The sequence below is a fragment of the Cebus imitator genome, unplaced genomic scaffold (genome assembly GCF_001604975.1).
Source record: "Cebus imitator isolate Cc_AM_T3 unplaced genomic scaffold, Cebus_imitator-1.0 Scaffold18, whole genome shotgun sequence".
Classification (NCBI taxonomy): domain Eukaryota; kingdom Metazoa; phylum Chordata; class Mammalia; order Primates; family Cebidae; genus Cebus; species Cebus imitator.
The window spans coordinates 14,196,418-14,213,917 of NW_016107333.1; the positions used below are offsets into that span (position 1 = coordinate 14,196,418).

The 17,500-nt window shown below is 39.1% G+C and overlaps 1 protein-coding gene across 1 annotated transcript in view; it reads left to right on the forward strand.

Moving 5' to 3' along the window:
• The window catches only part of CFAP54 (cilia and flagella associated protein 54), a 361,147-nt gene that overhangs the window by 19,221 nt on the left and 324,426 nt on the right, over positions 1 to 17,500 (forward strand). The window contains exons 5-9 of the mRNA XM_017511466.2: positions 2,275 to 2,333; positions 8,688 to 8,831; positions 12,032 to 12,145; positions 12,263 to 12,364; positions 17,488 to 17,500. The exon at positions 17,488 to 17,500 is cut by the window's right edge and continues 186 nt beyond it. Of these exons, the coding sequence (XP_017366955.1) occupies positions 2,275 to 2,333; positions 8,688 to 8,831; positions 12,032 to 12,145; positions 12,263 to 12,364; positions 17,488 to 17,500 (432 nt within the window). The remainder of the gene's footprint in view (positions 1 to 2,274; positions 2,334 to 8,687; positions 8,832 to 12,031; positions 12,146 to 12,262; positions 12,365 to 17,487) is intronic.

Below are 17,500 nucleotides of genomic sequence, written 5' to 3' on the forward strand. Positions count from 1 at the left end.
CCACCACGCCTGGCTGATTTTTGTATTTTTTGTAGAGACGGGGTTTCACCATGTTGGCCAGGATGATCTGGATCTCTTGACCTCGTGATCCGCCCACCTCGGACTCCCAAAGTGCTGGGATTACAGGCATGAGCCACCATGCCAGGCCATACTAGCTTATTTTTAAAGATGAAGAATAGAGGCCAGGCATGATCACTCACATCTATCATCCCGGCACTTTGGGAAGCCAGATCACTTGAGGTCAGGAGTTCAAGACCAGCCTGGCCAATATGGAGAAATGCTGTCTCTACTAAAAATACAAAAATTAGCTGGGCATGGTGGTGTGCACCTGTAGTCCCATCTATTCAAGAGCCTGAGGCAGGTGAATCGCTTAAACCTGGGAGGTGGAGGTTGCTGTGAGCCAAGATTGAGCCATTCAGCCCCGCCTGGGTGACAGAGCGAAACTCTATCTCAAAAAAAAAAAAAAAAAAAAGCAAAGACTAAAAGATGAAGGGTAGAGGTCATCAAAGCCTTGTGAGATAAGTCGGCGGAGCTTGAGTTGTTATTAGCCGAGTGGTTTCTTCCCAGTGGGTCTTCAGTGGAATGAATAACTAGATGTCCTGGGGGTAGTCACATGAAAAATGTCGAGTCCCTGAATGTTAAGGACCAGTTGCATTCTCCATGAAATTTATGGTACTATACATTTAAGTTTAAGTTTTGTTCAATTTTGGGGGTCACTGATTTGTGTAATTGATGTTTATTATTCTAACAATCGTATTTTAATCAAGTGATAGATGTTTTGGTATAGTTGCCTTTTTCTCAGAAACTTTTAATTATTTATTTATTTATTTTTCTGAGATGGAGTCTCGCTCTATCACCCCGGCTGGAGTGCAGTGACACATTCTTGGCTCACTGCAACCTCTGCCACCTGGGCTCAGGCTATTCTCCTGCCTCAGCCTCCTGAGTAGTAGCTGGGATTACAGGTACATACCATCAACCCAGCTAATTTTGTATTTTTAGTAGAGATAGGGTTTCGCTATGTTGACCAGGCTGGTCTCAAACTCCTGACCTCTGATATTTTGCCCTCCTTGGTCTCCCAAAGTGCTGGGATTACAGGCAGGAGCCACCATGCCTGGACATCAGAAACTTAAAAGTTTAAACTAGAACATAGGATTATAATTGTTGAATTTTTATGGCTATGAATATTTGATGAGATATTTTATAAAATATTTAGACTACCTATTATAATTACATGCCTTTTTAAAGCATGTTACCATCTTTTGAGTACTTGATAAACTGCTTGTATACAGAGAGAAGTATGGTGATGTTCCCCACTCCTCTCTTCAACCCTACCTCCAGCTCTCTGTACTCATTTAATTAATGGTCTGACACAAAAGCATACTTGAATAACTTATTTAGGTGTTGGAAATGCTGTTTTTTTCATTAGAATGCTTATAGGGCATACCTCGATAATGGGGAAAATGTTATATGAGTCTTAGAGTGACTATAACATGACCTGTCATGCATTATGAATTTTAAATTATTCTGAGTTTCCTGGTTGAGTATTTTGCCATGCTGATTAAATATGTATTCTAATCTTACTTGGAGATAAATCTAAATCTTTAGTTTTTCAACCATAAGGAAACCATAGAAACCAATTAAATATATATGTTTTTTGAGACAGAGTCTCGTTCTTTTGCCCAGGCTGGAGTGCAGTGGTGCCATCTCGGCTTACTGCAACTTCCACCTCCAGGGTTCAAGCGATTCTTCTGCCTCAGTCTCCCAAGTAACTGGGACTACAAGCGTGCATCACCACGCCTGGCTAATTTTTGTATTATTAGTAGAGACGGGGTTTCACCATACTGGCCAGGCTGGTCTCAAACTCCTGAGCTCATGATCTACCTGCCTTGGCCTCTGAAAGTGCTGGGATTACGTGTGAGCCCTGTGCCTGGCCAGGAACCAATAATATTTTGTATGAATTAATAAAAGCACAGGGTATATAAATTTTGCCACTAAAATTATTTTGTTCATTATACTTCAAAACTTAAATTGCCCGTAAAATGAGACTAAAAGATTCCTGTGTCAACATATTTAAAATATGGCCATATTAATTATTTTGATGATTTTGTTTACAAGTTACAAGAAAAATGTTGATGCGTATAACTCTGTAGCATTATCAGACTTTCTCATGAGATCACTTGTTTTTGGACCTACAGACTTGAACCACAGAAACTGAAATGTAAAGTTTTCATCATTTGACTGAATAACATGTTAACAATCGTTTTCTCCATCCAGGTACCATTTATATTTACACCATTTGCAGAAAACTGATGGTCATAGGTCAGTCTTCCAAGGTATGAAATTTACTGACAAAATATTTTCTCCTCTATTTCCTGTTTTAGCTTTCTTAAGGCTTTCATTACACAGTATACTGAATGTTAAACAAGGAATATTTAGAGAATTACATAATATAAACTTTAGTAAATACATGTGTTATGTAGCTTTATTATTCTTAGTTTTGCTTTAATAGGGATCATATGTAAAAATATGATAAAATATTAATGAAAAGAAAGGGAATTCCTGAAATTGTTAGGTATTGTCCGTCTCTCAGTCATACTTCTCACGCTTGATACTGAACATCCATCTGGTTACCGTATCTTTAGGTAGGTAACTGTCCATCCTGGCTTGCCCAGGAAAGTCCTGGTTTGTGCCTGTTGTCCTGTAGTAATTGTCAATAGTGCTCACTTTTACTATTAAAAGTGGCCTGAGGCTGGGCACGGTGGCTTGTGCCTGTAAACCCAGCACTTTGGGAGGCCGAGGCTGGCAAATCACCTGAGGTCGGGAGTTCAAGACCAGCCTGACCAACTTGGAGAAACCCTGTCTTTACTAAAAATACAAAAATTAGCTGGGCGTGGTGGCACATACCTGTAATCTCAGCTACTCGGGAGGCTGAGACAAGAGACTCTCTTGAACCTAAGAAGCAGAGGTTGCAGTGAGCCGAGATCACGCCATTGCACTCCAGCCTGTGCAACAAGAGTGAAACTTAATTTCAAAAACAAAAAACAAAACAAAACAAAAAAAGTGTCCTGGGCTGGGCTCAGTAGCTCATTCCTATAATCCCAGCACTTTGGGAGACCTAGATGGGCAGATCACTTGAGGCCAGGGGTTCGAGACCAGCCTGACCAACATGGCAAAACCCTGTCTCTACAAAAAATACAAAAATTAGCTGGACGTGGTGGCTTGTGCCTGTAGTCCTAGCTACTTGGAAGGCTGAAGTGGGAAGATTGCTTGAGCCTGGGAGGCAGAGGTTGCAGAGAGCCAAGATAGTGCCACGTTGCACTCCAGCCTGGGTGACAGAGCAAGACTCTGTCTCAAAATAAAATTAAAACTTAAAAAAACGAAAAAAAAGGTGTCCTGGTTTGGATGATAAACTATGGTTACCCATTTTATGTCATGATACCGAGCTTGGATTTTATTCTGCTTGAAGTGCTTCCACTTTACTTATGGCCTGCATGCGAATTGGGTAAATGCACACTTAAACTCTAACCCAGCTGCATGACGAAGGCAGGAGACCTTGTTTTATAACAAGATTCTTACTTACCAGCAGTCACTGCTCAGTGTTGGCTTGAGGAAGTTGCTGACACTTCTATTGACTTCCTTATGATGTTGGTAGCATTTTTGTCTGCAGGAGACAGGTGTGTGCCACTGTGAAAAATTAATTTATTCCCTGTATTAATTTTCCAGTTATTGCAATGTAGGCCAAGAAGGGTGAATATACTCCCGTTGAGACACTGCTTGAGTTGTTGCTGGCATCTAAAACGTGTCTACTTTATTCGTTATTCCATGCAGAACCTAACCCTGAATATTCTAACACTCATGAGAGATATGTTTTTTTCTTATTTCCTCAAAGCATAGCCAAGTATCTTAAAAGTTGAAAACATTTGAAAAATAACAATGGAAGTCAAGATATTGGCATGCTCAATGGATAACATTAATTATGTGTTCTCTCTCTGTTTTGCTTCTCAAATTAAAAAAAACTCTGACAGTGACTTGAACAAGCTCTGTGCCAACTTTCTGAGTTGAATTAAATTGAGGGGGGCTTGTCCCATGTCTAATGTAAACTTGGCCTAGAGACTATTGCAATGACGCTACATTCAGCTCCAGATGATTTCCTAAAGAGAATTTGCTTACTCCGGTTACACTTGGTGTAACAACAAACACGGCTTCATGGGACCATCATATGTGGTCTGCTGCAGTGCTTGCTGCCAAGGCTTTGAAGGGCAGAGATGTCTGTGCCAACATTTCACTGTTAGTGTGTGTGCTTGTTAACGCTGAGAGCATTTTAAAGTGACAGTCATCTTAAAATAATTTCTTGTTTATAACCTTTATTTATAACCTTTGTAAGATATTTTATTTGCACTCCTACTCATATACCTTGAGTTTGTCTCTGATAAAATGAGGACATTTGAGTATTTTGCCATGCTGATTAAATATGTATTCTAATATTATTTGGAGATAAATCTTCAGTTTTTCAACCATAAGAAAACCATGGGAACCAATAATAATTTATACGAATTAATAAAAGCACAGGGTACATAAATTATGCTACTAAAATTATTTTTTGTTCATTATATTTCAAAACTTAAATTGCTTGTAAAATGAGCATAGTTCTTTCTTTTTTTTGAGATGGAGTCTTGCTCTGTTTTGTGATCTCAGCTCGCCGCAACCTCTGTCTCCTGGGTGCAAGTGATTCTCCTGCCTCAGCCTCCCGAGTAGCTGGGATTACAGGCACCCACTCCCACATCTGATAATTTTTTGTACTTTTAGTAGAGGCAGGGTTTCATCATGTTGGCCAGGCTGGCCTCGAACTCCTGACCTCAAGTGATCTGCCTGCCTCAGCCTCCCAAAGTGCTGGGATTACAGGCATGAGCCACGGTGCCTGGTCCCAAATGAGTATGGTTCTGTGGTGCCAGTCTTGTGGGATGGGAATGGGAGGTGAGGTAGACAATAACTTTGGAGTGGTGGGTGGTTGTACATTTGACGCCTGAAGATCTGAATGACATTCTTTCAGTTTGTTCAATATAATATGTTTCAAGGAAATTAATAATTTTCACCAGTAATTCCCAAACCCCCAGCTGGTAAATTGTTTCCTGAGCTGAGGCCAAAAATGGATTTGATGGATCCATTTAATGGAGACAAGCCCTTGGAGGTCCCCCCGTGTCTGAGATCCGGGTCCCAGGGATTTGATTACTGTAGAGATTTTAGAGTTCACTATAACTTATGTTGTAGCATAAGATGGAGGGAGAAATAGATCTGGGCTCCTCATGCTGTCTAAACTCCCATTGATATAGGGTCTAGGCATGATGGCTAGCTTTTGTTACTCTTATTAAATCTGTCCTGTGTGTTAGGTCCTGTGAAGGGCTTATGAGGTGGGCACTAGCATCACCATCATTAGCATTGATTGAATAAATGCCTACTGTCATCAAGTATGCCTGTAAGTACTTCCATTTATTATCTCATTTAATCTTCACACCACCACTTTGAGAAAGGTGCTGTTATTTCCTCTATCTTATATAATAGATAAGGAAGCTTAGGCTGAGAAAAGTTACTTTGCTCAAGGTCATACATCTAGTCAGAGATGTACTGAAACCAGGGCCCATGTCACCCTGTACTGTTAGAATAATGCATGTCTACTGACTAAATGGAATCCTGTCATGACCCATTCTATTCTGGTTTACGTACTCAAATGGAGAAGTTGCAGGGAAGGGGTTGATGCTTTCTGATATAACCCTGTCTTCCCAAAGACATCCCAAAGACCAAAACTAACTGGGGGCTTTTCCACAAGTGAGAAACACCTAAGCACCAGCATAATCTTAGGGAATAGAGGGGTCAGATGCTTAGGGAATAGAGGGGTCAGATTTCTGAAACCTCTTTCCCTGAAGACATATGACCATTTTACTTTTGTTTATGGAATAATTTAGTTTCTTCGGTGGCATTTAAAATTGTAGTATAGTATGCAGCAAACATTAAAGAATACATCTAGAATCCATTCTAAGAAATGATTGATTTCTGTTTCATTTTAACTGTGAAAGTGAAATATTTTGACAACATATGTGGCTTGAACAGTTACTGTCAAATTATTTCACATACCATTACATAAACTTCAAAGTCCTGACCTTGAAATTGCTTGTCATTTTCCTTAAATGGTGTCAGCTGATATAAATGAGGCTGCAGTGCCATCCTGTGGTTGAGCTGATTAATCGTAGGTATGTTTCCTACTTAACACCTGCAATATACTCTTACTGGGGCCGTATTTTGGTTATGGTAATCATTTGACTTTTCAAATGATATCCCCATGAAGAAAAGAGTCCTGATGTATCCTGTTACATTTTTTAATAAATAGAAGCAATTATTTGTAGCTTTTAATGGTAAGGAAAAAATGCTACAAATTGAGTCATATTTCGAAAATGGCTTTTCCTGTTTAAACTTGAAAGCCAGGTTTTCAGAACCTTAAGTGCTTTATGGTGAGCTTCTCCCCTTTGTCAAGGTTCCTTTCTGTAGTGGAGAGAACGCTGCACTTGGGAGTTCAAAGATCTGAGTTTCAGCCCCAGCTGAAACTTTTCCTTAGAATGAATTTAGCCTCATGGAGGCAAGCTAGGTTACTTTTAAGATCCCTTCTGGCACAAAAAACTTTGATTTTCTATAAACAAATCAAATACAGTGTGAACAATTGTTAACTGAAGCTATTTTTATTTTGAAATGTGAAATTTCTAATACCAAGAGTCCTGAGGGATTTTAGAAAGATGTGAATTTAAAGGTGAAATTTATACATGGCTTCATGATATACCACTGAACCCAAACCACAACAATCCAAATGCAAAAATGAAAATAGAGATTGTTAGGGAGCAGCAAATGTGAGAAAAATTCAAGGGTTTTTGGTGGTTAATTTCATTTCAGTTCACAAAGTGGTCAGATTAGCAAGCAACAATAGCCATGACAGCAACAACAAAAACAGCAATGAATCAACCTCAGCAATGTCAACCTCAGGTGACATTGGCCCTGGTCTCAGTACATCTCTGACTAGATGTGTGACCTTGAGCAAAGTAACTTTTCTCAGCCTCAGCTTCCTTATCTATTATATAAGATAGAGGAAATAACAGCACCTTTCTCAAAGTGGTGGTTGATTTAATAGAGGTACAGTGTCCACAGCCAGGGACTGAGAGAGTTCACTGTACTGTGGTCTAGCCACACATCCTGGAAGGACACTGGCAACCTGGGGCAAAGCCACAGAAGGCTGATCGTGGTGGAGAAGGGCAGTGTGGGTCCGTGAGGGATGGAAGTACTTGGGAATGTTTACCCTGGACAAGGAAGCTGAGGGAGAGGGTGGGCTGCATAGATGTTTTTAGATTCCTGGATGGCTGTAGTTTTTTTTTTCTTTTTTGAGATGGAGTCTCACTCTGTCACCAGGCTGGAGTGCAGTGGTATGATCTTGGCTCACTGTAACCTCTGCCTCTGGGATCAAGCGATTCTCCTGCCTCAGCCTCCCGAGTAGCTGGGATTACAGGCATACACCATCACACCCAGCTAATTTTTGTATTTTTAGTAGAGAAGGGGTTTTACCGTGTTGGTCAGGATGGTCTCCATCTCTTGACCCTGTGATCCGCCCATCTTGGCCTCCCAAAGTGCTGGGATTATAGGCGTAAGCTACTGCGCCTGGGCGGACGGCTGTAATTTAGAAGTGAGTTTTGGATTGCTTTGTGCTGTTCTGGAAAGCATGATGAGGACCAATGCACTGGAGGTCTATCAAGGTGGATTTTATTTTAGATTATAGAAGTATTTTCCTACCATGTCATGTCCATTGTCTCTTTCTCTGTAATAACACTATTGGGATGTGAAAAAATACCCATTTTACAGATGAGGAAATTGAGATCTAAAGAGATAAAATGATCCAGCCACTAGATAGTAAAATTGGAACTGAAATCCAGGTTTATTTGATTCTAATCTTGGACCATTTCTACTAAGCATCGCAGGCCCCAGGCTGTAAGCCTTTTTCATTTCCTTACCTCCTATACCAGCTAATCTTCATTATAATATACTAGTTCCAACAAATGACAATTGTATCATTGGAGTTAGTTCCTAAACTACTGTTGACGTGACATATATTAATAAAAATGAGCAAAGAGGCGTATAATAAGATAGGCCGGGTGCAGTGGCTCATGCCTGTAATTCTAGCACTTTGGGAGGCTGAGGCAGGTGGATTGCTTGAGGTCAGGAGTTCAAGACCAGCTTGGCCAACATTGTGAAACCCTTTCTCTTTAATACAAAAATTAGCCGGGTATGGTGGTGCTCACCTGTAGTTCCAGCTACTTGGGAGGCTGAGGCACAATCATGGCTTACTGCAAGAATAACTTGATCCCGGGAGGCGGAGGTTGCAGTAAGCCATGATTGTGCCATTGCACTCCGTGTTTGGAAGACATTCTAAAGGACATTTTAGAATGTCTTCCAAAATGGCTTACTTGAGATTTTGAGTTCTTTAAATTATCTTTTACTTTTTAATTGCTTGTTTTTTCTTGACACTTTTTTAATGGTATTTTTGGTTTAAATAATCAGCAACTAGTGCTCACAACTTAGAATTTGATTATATTTAATACAGTCATCATTATTAGCTTAAAATGAAAACAAATCCAATGATGCCCATTGCTTTGCAGGCCTTAGAGTATCTCCTGTGGGCCAGCATGTGTATGGAGTCCTCAGTCCCACTTCTGTCGCTCAGGTACTTGACATGGCGGGCTACTCTCTACACGGCTGTTTGCCAGTGCTGCTATGATTGCCAAGCCGGGATTCACGGAGAGGTATGCTGCTTTTTAACTTTGAGGAGTTAAGTTGTTTTTTTTTTTTTTTTTCTTTTTATTTATTTATGTGTTTTCTTTCTTTGAGATGGAGTCTCGCTCTGTCTCCCAGGCTGGAGTGCAGTGATGCAATCTTCTCTCACTGCAACCTCCGCCTCCCACGTTCAAGCGTTTCTCCTGCCTCAGCCTCCTGAATAGGTGGGATTACAGGCATGTGCTACCCATGCCTAGCTAATTTTTGTATTTTTAGTAGAGATAGGGTTTTGCCATGTTGAGATAGGGTTTTGCCATGTTGGCCAGGCTGTTCTCAAACTCCTGACCTCAGGTGATCTGCCAGCCTTGGCCTCCCAAAATGCTAGGATTACAGGCGTGAGCCACTGTTCCCAGGCCCGGTATTTTAAAATACAGCGTATCCAGCATTTTCTTCCTTAGATGCTTGCAAGGGAAAAGGCAAAACCCAAACAAAGAATTGAAATGAAGCCAAGATAAAAGTTCAAGGCTTTGTTTGCACATATTTGCTTGCCTTTTCCATTCTGTTTCTCTCTTGCCCTCCTTGTTGCTCTCTCCATTATTCTCTATTGACTTTCACCTTCTTTGCTCCATTTCTGAGTAAGATTTCTACGATTTTTTAAAATCAAGATTTTTATTTTTAAATGACAATAATTATATATACTTATGAGGTACAATGTGATGTTTTGTTGAATGTATACATTGTGGAATGATTATATCAAGCTAATTAATATGTTCGTCTTCTCACATACCCTTTTCTTATAGTGAGAACATTTAAAATCTATTCATTAGCAATTTTGAAATATGCAGTATGTTATTGTTTACTATGATCACCATGCTGTGCAATAGATCTCAAAAACTTCTATCTGCTGTCTTTCCATCCTCATTTTGTTTTTGGATTCAAGCCACCTTCCTTGTTTAGTTTTGTGTTCCTTATCATTTACTACACTCCTGTCTTGCTTTTCTCTGCTAACTACCATTTAATACTTTCTTTCTTTTCTCCCTTTCCCTTTTCCTTTCCCTTTCCCTTTTCCTTTCCCTTCCCCTTTCCTTTTCTTTTCTTCTTTCTTCTTGCTCTGTTGCCCAGGCTGGAGTGCAGTGGTATGATTATGGCTCACTGCAGCCTCAGCCTCTGGAGTAGCTGGGACTACAGATGCACACCATTATGCTCAGCTAATTGAATACACCTTTTAACCACCATTTAATGTACTCTATTTTTTGTTTTTCCTTTTTTCATATCTTTCTGGATTGAAATATAACTTAAATTCAGGCTGGGCATGATGGCTCACACCTATAATCCCAGCACTTTCGGAGACTAAGGTGGGTGGATCACCTGAGGTCAGGAGTTCGAGACCAGCCTGGCCAACGTGGCGAAATCCTGTCTCTACTAAATATACAAAAATTAGCCAGGGATGGTGGTGGGCACTTGTAGTGCCAGCTACTCAGGAGGCTGAGGCAGGAACCCAGGAGGCTGAGGTTGCAGTGAGCCGAGATTGCACCATTGCATTCCAGTCTGGGCGACAAGAGTGAAACTCCGTCTCAAAAAAATATATATAATGTACACACACACACACACACACACACACACACACACACACACACACACACATATATAAACTTCAGAGCTTCTATTGGCCTATAGAGTGCTCCTATGTAAAGTTTAAAAAAGCACCTTCTCTACAGCACATGGTACCTGGCTTGGTCTGTGGATGGGGCCTTGGTGAGAATGAGAAATAAGAACCCCTTCCTTTGGGCCAACACATTCCTGCACAAGGGTACCTGGTTTGGTATGTGGGGTGTGAGCTGAGTTTCTGTTCTAGTCAACCTCTTTGGCTGGAAGTCTTGTTTAGGGCTGCCTTTGTGGGTGTGCATGTGCCTGTTCATATCTTGTTAACAACCATAAATAAATGATCTGGCTAATTTACAGTTCCATTTAGTTTTTCCTGCATGAACTAATTCTGAAGGGTTAGATGCTCGTGGCACATAGGCAGAGGAATAGCCTAATTCAGTCTCAGTGGGATACTTGTATAGCTCAAGTATTCCGGAAAAACAACTCATCATATGCATATAGTTAACTTTAGTGTACTAGTGGTGGTATATTTTGTTCTATAGCTATTAAAATTATTAGGGAATGGAACTCTTATAGAGTTGGGCCATTTGATCCCTATTGGAATTTTTCCTTATTGGAAAATGTAACCCTTCATATATGTTGATACTGTGGTTGGTCTAGAAGCATCTGCATTAAAAATTATAAATGATGAATGAAATATTTCAAAGAAATGGTGAAATAAGGGACATGAACTCTTGTTACTGAGCTCTTAATAACTCCTTTGAACTCTTTTGTTATCTCTAGAGGATTATAATAATGGTGATGTGATTAAATAAGAAAGCCTACCTTCTTCCTTCCTTCTTTCAGATATTTATAAAATACAGTGTGCTGGGTATTGGAGACACGATAATGAGTTAAGTCCTTTCAGAAAGTCACAGTTTGGTGGTCAGTGTCAACAGTTAAGTAGATAATATAGCATGTCACGATAGGAAGGTTAGGAATTGAGAAGAGCACCTGAGGACATGTTTGTGTGGGGTGTGTGTGTGCACATAAGGACATGCAATGCCAAGAAGTGATAATCTGTATGGAGAGCTACTGTTTAAGTCATATTTCAGCTTTCCTTACTTTATAGGCTGGGCACGGTGGCTCACACCTGTAATCCCAGCACTTTGGGAGGCCAAGGTGGGTGGATCATGAGATCAGGAGTTCGAGGCCAGCCTGGCCAATATGGTGAAACCCCGTCTCTACTAAAAAAACAAAAAAAACCCAAAAATTAGCTGGGCGTGGTGGCATGCACCTGTAGTCCCTGGTACTGGGGAGGCTGAGGCAAAAGAGTCACTTAAGCCCAGGAGGCGGAGGTTGCCATGAGCTGAGATCATGCCACTGCACTCCAGCCTGGGCAACAAAGCCAGACTCTGTCTCAAAAAGAAAAATTCATAATTCATAAAGTTACCATATCTCACAATTTATTAGAGAATTTAATGGTTCTTAAAGAAAATGATGGACTGGATAAAAGGAGTCAGCATTAACCTTAGAGCTTAATTCACAGATTAAATCAAATGCCTAGGAGAACAAAACATTGTCTTTATACGTTTTAATCACTATATTCTGACTTATGAATTAAATTTATTTTAATTGCATGTAGGCATTTGCTCGGCGTGCTTTGGGTAAAATTGATGAGTTAAGGCAACTGGAGTTAATGAGCTCCTCAAAATTCCAGGAAGAATCGAGAAGATATTTTAGAGAGGCCACAATAAAGGTATAAAAATTTCATGAAATAAAAGAAATTTACCACACTCTACAGCTGATTAAATACTTAGTAGTTGGGAAGTGCATCTCACTGTTACTTCATGTATAATTCTTCTTTTTGAGGCAGATGGCAGTGATGATCTTCAAAAGAGGAGTCTTTGAATCTAGAAGAAAAAACAAAGCTTTCTTTAGACCCAAGATAAGAATTAACCTAAAGGAAGTACAAACTGTAAGTCTAAACGTGTCTTCTCTCTTTAAGACTCTTTTTGTAGTGTATTTGTATTATGCTTCCGTATCTTTCAAGCCTAGTCACTCATTATTAAATTCTGCTCTCAATTCTCTGCACCAATGGGTAAATAGAGAGAAGAATGTTTTTCCAGTTTTCACATAGCCTCACTTCATCTCTTTCTCAAAGCTTTTGTGTCTTAGCACAATCCCAGTTTTGCAACCCTAAAGGACAAGAGGCTGAAGAGGAGCCTGTGAAAGGTTTCAATGAACTGGCTCTTGCAAATGAATAGGCTCCTGAGTGGTTCTGCACATGCCTTTGTCTTTGACCGCTTAGAGTTAGCTGAGCAGGCAAGCAGGCTTTGAGGCTGCAGAGAAGATGGAGGCACCTTTTCTCAACAGCCTTAGGTTTCACCCTTGGGAGTATTCAGGAACTAGGTTATCCAGTAGCAACAAACAACCCCCGTGCCTCACGTGGCTTAAAACAACAATTTATTGCCCACTGGAGTCATATGTTATTTTCGTTATCAGGGGCTCTGCCTTACAAAAGCTGCTTGGGGCCAAGCTGAAGAGCAGCCTTCATTTCAAAAATTGCTGGTCATTTGGCCAGAGGGGATAGCTTTGGAGACCTTGCCTGGGCAGTGATACTCAGCATGGAAGCGACACGAGTCTCTTCTTTTCACATGTCATCACCAGTCACACAGCCCCTCCCAACCACAAGCATATTTGGCAAGCAGTAGTGAAGATTATCACAGGGCAGGGAGTAGGCAAGGTTATGCCTGTGGGGCCCTCTGCCCTTTTTCTTCCCTTTGTCTTTTTCTTCTTCTTCTTCCCTTCGCCTTCCTGATTCTCAGTATCCCCCAGGGCCCAGTTCTATATCATTTTGAAGCTCCCCCTGACTGTTCTATATAGATATACACCCTCTTCTGTGAGCTTCCCTGTGGGGACTGAAAATGAATCTGGGTGAAGGAGATGAGCAGTTTCTTACAGAAGAGGTGGACAAAATCTTAGAACCTGGAAAGGATTTGGGAAATCACTTGGTTCAGTCCTTTTGTAGTACAGATGGGAAAATAAAGCCTGCAGTAGTTAAATGACTGGCTCGAGGTTACAAAGGCAGCTGCAGGCAGAACCAGAACCAGCACCTACATCTCTAAATCCAGTGCTCGGCCGCTGTCCTAATCACTGCTACTCTCTTTCCTCATTTCTTCTTCTGTTTATTTTTTTTTTCTATTTTGTTTTTTTCAGACAGAGTCTCACTCTGTCTTCCAGGCTGGAGTGCAGTGGTGCGATCTTGGCTCACTGCAACCTCCGCCTCCCGGGTTCAGGGGATTCTTCTGCCTCAGCCTCCCAAGTAGCTGAGATTACAGGCATGCGCCACCACACCCAGCTAATTTTTGTATTTTTGGTAGAGATGGGGTTTCACTATGTTGGCCAGGTTGGTCTCTAACTCCTGACCTCAGGAGATCCACCCTCCTCGGCCTCCCAAAGTGCCGGGATTACAGGTGTGAACCACTGTGCCTGGCCCTCATTTCTTCTTAATACATGTAGGAGTAATCTTTTTTCTTTCTTTTAAATGAATTATTATATATAAATACAAATAGTTTTTGGACATAGTAACTTTCCATTACTACTTCATGTGACAATATTGACTACTAAGCCCACAGGTACATTTTATACATCCCCTTTAAGCTATATCCCTTACTAACCAACAGTCTATTGATTGGCAAGTATATTAATTAAGTTATAGGCAATTCCTTGGGTAAGCTTGTAAGCTGCTATCTGCATCTGGTATTGTTAAGTAGTGATGCTGTAGTCTTTGTAAGAGAGCAGGGAACAATGTTTTTTTTCCCACCAGGATTTTTTCTCTGAGCAACCAAATTTAAATATCCAAAGTTGCAAGATTATTGTTACTTAGAATATTTTTAGGACATATAGTTATCTTGGTAGCAAAACAAAATACATTTTCAAAGAAAAATATTTAAAATTCCAGATAAAATTACATTAAAAACGAATTTGTATCTGATTTCCTTTAAGATAATTGTATGAAAAGTTCTGGTGTTTTTTTTTTTTTTTTTTTTAGAAAAAATTGTAATTGTTTAGTGATTAGTTGGTTCAGAGACTAGTCACCACATCCTTTTTATAATGTCATCCTGTAATACCTTGGCATATTTTGCAGAATGTCCTGTTTTCTGTGTATGAAATAATTTTGTTATATTTCTACCAAATAAATTAATTTCAATATGCATTAAACCGAGTTTCTAAAACATTTCTGGGTTTGTATGTAAGTTGTTAACTCACAGTAAATCATTCTGACTCTCAAAAGATTCTTTTAAAGGACTACTAATTCAGACTCCTAATGATAGATTATTTAGGGATTTATTCAATAAATATTTTTTAAATACCTGCTATGTGAACAAGATAGATGAAGATTACATTCTAGTAGAGAATTAATCATAAATAAATAAAATAGTTATAGCTTATGATAAATATTAAGAAAGAAATAATGATAATGGTGAGGATTAAATGAGTTACATTTAATAAAGCCCCCAGAGTGTTGCTGGCAGATAGTAAGTAGGTCCTCAGTAAATATTAGCTATCATTGTTTATTATTTATTGTTATTATATCATTGTTTATCATTTATTCATTCAACAACCATGTATTGAGGGTCTACTGTGGTTTTGAGTATAGCGGAATGTAGAAATGCTAAATTGCAGCCCTGGCTTTTTGAACAGCTTTGGAATAATGGGCAGAATTTGGCTAGACAGGGACAAAAACATTCTAAGTGAAGGATCAGAGCATGCTCATAGAAGCCAGAGTAGGCAAAATTCGTTGGGGGTCAGTGATAAATAGAGCTTGACTAGGAATAGGCATGTGATGTTGGGAAATTAGCATAACACATCTCCTAGAGTAGATGTCATGGAGACCATAGTATTTAGAGATGAAACCAGACTATATGGTTGTACCATTCAGATTCTCATTCATACTGACATTTTAAAATAATAATATAATATAGTCTATGCAGTATATGTGTCATAATTTAATATGTTACCATTATTATTTTAGTTCTTTTAATTTTTTTTTGCTGTTATAGGTATTGACATCATATCTTCAGACATGCTTATTTTTTTTTCTTTCTTTTATTTCCTTTGGATAAAATTCTAGGTGTAGGATTGTAGAATCAAAGGACATAAACACTTTATTTCTTTTGATATGTATTGCCAAATTGATTTCCAAAATGAATATTCCTATTTTCAAGGTGACAACTTGCAAGTACCAATTTTACCACAAGCTGTTATTATTTTGATATTATCATTTGCTTAATTTTTTTTTCTTTTTTTAATTCAGCTTTTATAAGATGGCTTGCCATTTTAACTTTGTATCTCTGAGCCAGCTTTTCCTTATATTTGTGTTTCCTCTTTATATTTCCTTCATTGTGTGAATTATTTTTCATAGCCTTTGACCATCTATCTACTAGGGATTTTAATTTTTAATATATACTTGAATGAAATTGTTTTTAGAGACATTGTTATTTTGCTTTTCATACTTGACAATCCACTGGTTTTCTTGTTGCTTTAGCTTTAATTCTTTTTTATAGATCTTTTAAATATTTATATTTTAAAATCTTTTACTTAATATTTTATTCACAGCTCTGATAAATATTCCATTCTTTTTGCTAGTTTTTCTATGATGTTTTTATAAGTGACTTCATTGTTTTATCCACTTGGGTTTAACCATTTCATTTTGAATATTTCTAATTATTATAAAGTTAATTATGCTTTTTCAATATGTATTTTTAAAAGCTCTGTTTTAACCTACAATAAAAATCTTAGGAAAAGCCCTTATATCTGTAAGAAAAGACAAGGCAGGGCATGAAGTTCAAGTTTTATTGAGGTTTTTAACATACCAGTTGACTTATGGGTCGAAAAGGCGCAGAAACTTATGAGTAGGATGCTAGTGTTTGCGGGAAAGTAGTTCAAGGCAACTTTTTTCCTGCTATTCTTTTTCTGCCTTTTTGACTTTGCCCTAAGAAGAGAAATAAAAGCAAGGGAATAATGGGGATATCTTCTAGCTGGATAAGGATTCTAGAAAAGCCAACTAGAACTATGGTTCTTATTTACTGGCAAACTAAATGCAGAGAACAGGTCATTTGATAGAGAGAAGAATGAAACGTGGCAGGACGGCATCTAGAGGAAGTGCAATCATTTTGGGCTAGTACAAAGCAGAATGACTGGGAACTCACAGCAGGTTCTGAACAGTCACTAGCCTGTTAGTATAAAGCTGATTAATTCTTTCTTAGAGTTAATTACCATAAACCACATTCTTTATACTACTAAATATTGTTTCATATTTTGACTCGAGGACCTTCTGCGTGAGAATATTCTGCAGTGTTTATTAAAAGTGTCTTACCCAGACATACAAAAATCTCTGGAAATCTGGTCTTGAATCTACAGAGCACCCCTGAGTGATTCTTAGGCAACCAAAGTTTGAATATCAGTTCCTTAAGGCTGTAATAAAGATATCGTAAAACGTATAGAGATTGATGCTTGCTTAATAAACAAACCATAATAAATAACCTTTCAATGCTGCCTTGGAAACACTGGCATGTGACGAAATAGCAAAGTCTTTGATGTAATGGCAGCATGATATAACTCTAATGAAATCCGCCGTTACATCAAAAAGTGAAAACCATAAAAGCAGATATCTCATTGTTAGACCAACTGCTGTCTATTTTAGTATTGATTAAGCATACCTTACTTTGTTTGCCTTCTAACAGCTTTTTTTCCTTCCCCCGCTCCCGAGACAAGGTCTCACTCTGTTACCCACGCTGGAGTGCAGTGGCATGATCTTTGCTTATTGCAGCCTCTACCTCCCTAGGCTCCAGTGATCCTCCCACCTCAGCCTTCCAAGTAGCTGGGACTACAAGCACATTCCAACATGCCTGGCCAATTTTGCAATTTTTTGTTGAGACAGGGATCTCACTGTATTGCTCAGGCGGTCTCGAACTCCTTGGGTCAAGTGATCCTTCTGCCTTGGTCTCCCAAAGTGTTGGGATTACAGGCATGAACCACTGCACCCACAGCATAATAGCTTTAACAAATGGACTGAACTTTTTTTCTTAATTTCAGTTTTCATGGCCAC